This window comes from Mandrillus leucophaeus, unplaced genomic scaffold (assembly GCF_000951045.1).
Source record: "Mandrillus leucophaeus isolate KB7577 unplaced genomic scaffold, Mleu.le_1.0 Scaffold244, whole genome shotgun sequence".
NCBI lineage: Eukaryota > Metazoa > Chordata > Mammalia > Primates > Cercopithecidae > Mandrillus > Mandrillus leucophaeus.
Window position 1 is genome coordinate 2163842 of NW_012102521.1, and position 1748 is coordinate 2165589.

Genomic DNA, 1748 nt, shown 5'->3' on the forward strand with positions numbered 1-1748 from the left:
TTTATTTCCATGCCGGGCGCCTGGGAAGTATGTACACGGGGTGCGGGCCAAGCATCCTCGCGCCACCCCGAGAGCCCGGGGGGCGGGGGCTTGCCGGGTGTCGCACTCATTTACCCGGAGACACGGAGAGGCTCTTCTGGGTGTAGTGGTTGTGCAGAGCCTCATGCATCACGGAGCATGTGAAGACGTTCTCTGGCTGCCACCTGCTCTTGTCCACGGTGAGCTTGCTGTAGAGTAAGTAGGAGCCATCGGAGTCTAGCACGGGCGGGGTGGTCTTGTAGGTGTTCTCCGGCTGCCCGTTGCTCTCCCACTCCACGACGATGTCGCTGGGGTAGAAGCCTGTGACCAGGCAGGTCAGGGTGACCTGGTTCTTGGTCAGCTCCTCCCGGGGCGGGGGCAGGGTGTACACCTGCGGCTCTCGGGGCTGCCCTGTAGGGACAGAGGTTGACACAGCGGTCACTCCCAGGGCGGAGGGTGGGCCGAGCCGGCCTCTGTCCATGTGGCCCTCGCGCCCCACGGGTCCCACCTTTGGCTTTGGAGATGGTTTTCTCGACAGGGGCCGGGAGGCCTTTGTTGGAGACCTTGCACGTGTACTCCTTGCCGCTCAGCCAGTCCTGGTGTGTGACGGTGAGGACGCTGACCACGCGGTACGTGCTGTTGAACTGCCTCTCCCGCGGCTTTGTCTGGGCATTGTGCACCTCCACGCCGTCCACGTACCAGTTGAACTGGACCTCGGGGTCTTCCTGGCTCACGTCCACCACCACGCACGTGACCTCAGGGGTCCGGGAGATCATGAGGGTGTCCTTGGGTTTTGGGGGGTAGAGGAAGACTGACGGTCCCCCCAGGAGTTCAGCTGAGGAAGAGATGGAGGTGGGCATGTCAGCACCCGGGCGGGGCCTGTCCCTGGACTCAGGCCACTCTATGGCACTTGTCCCACCTTCAGCTGGAGGGTGAGGCCTGGGCTGGCTTACCTGGGCACGGTGGGCAGTTGGGACCACTTGGGAACTCTGCAGAGAGAAGATTGGGAGTTACTGGGATCTGGGAGGAGAGAAGGTTTCCGAGCTGAGGGAGTGGAGTTTGGCCTTTGGGGTGGGCTTAGGTCAGGAGCAGGGTCCTCCCAGATATGGCTCTTGGCAGGTCTGAGCCCAGCACCTGCCCCTGTGTGTGCAGGGCCTGTGGCTGCCCTGAGTCTGGTGGAAAAAGCCAGAAGACCGTCTCCCTGAGCATGAGTGGGGTGGGCAGAGGCCTCTGGGTGAGAAGACTGACGGGGCCTGCCCTGCTGCCCTGGGCTGGGGCTGCACAGCCAGGGTTTGTCCAGGCAGGAGGGCTGAGCCTGGCTTCCAGCAAACACCCTCCCTCCCTCGCTGGCCTCTCACCAACTCTCTTGTCCACCTTGGTGTTGCTGGGCTCATGAACGACGTTGCAGGTGTAGGTCTGGGTGCCCAAGCTGCTGGAGGGCACGGTCACCACGCTGCTGAGGGAGTAGAGCCCTGAGGACTGTAGGACAGCCGGGAAGGTGTGCACGCCGCTGGTCAGGGCGCCTGAGTTCCACGACACGGTCACGGGTTCGGGGAAGTAGTCCTTGACCAGGCAGCCCAGGGCCGCTGTGCTCTGGGAGGTGCTCCTGGAGGAGGACGCCAGGGGGAAGACCGATGGGCCCTTGGTGGAGGCTGCAAGAGACGTGGCGCCATGTGACTGCGGTGTGGGACAGAGCTGGGCCCAGGGCGCAGAGGCCCCTCCGTTCTTGT

The 1748-nt window shown here is 63.8% G+C and overlaps 1 gene segment (V, D, J or C); it reads right to left on the bottom strand.

The window, feature by feature from the left end:
* The window catches only part of LOC105541767, a gene marked incomplete at its 5' end in the record, with an annotated part of 13050 nt that overhangs the window by 7795 nt on the left and 3507 nt on the right, over positions 1-1748 (bottom strand). Inside the window, 4 exon segments of the C gene segment in view lie at positions 115-429; positions 527-853; positions 972-1007; positions 1377-1670. Coding sequence covers positions 115-429; positions 527-853; positions 972-1007; positions 1377-1670 — 972 coding nt within the window.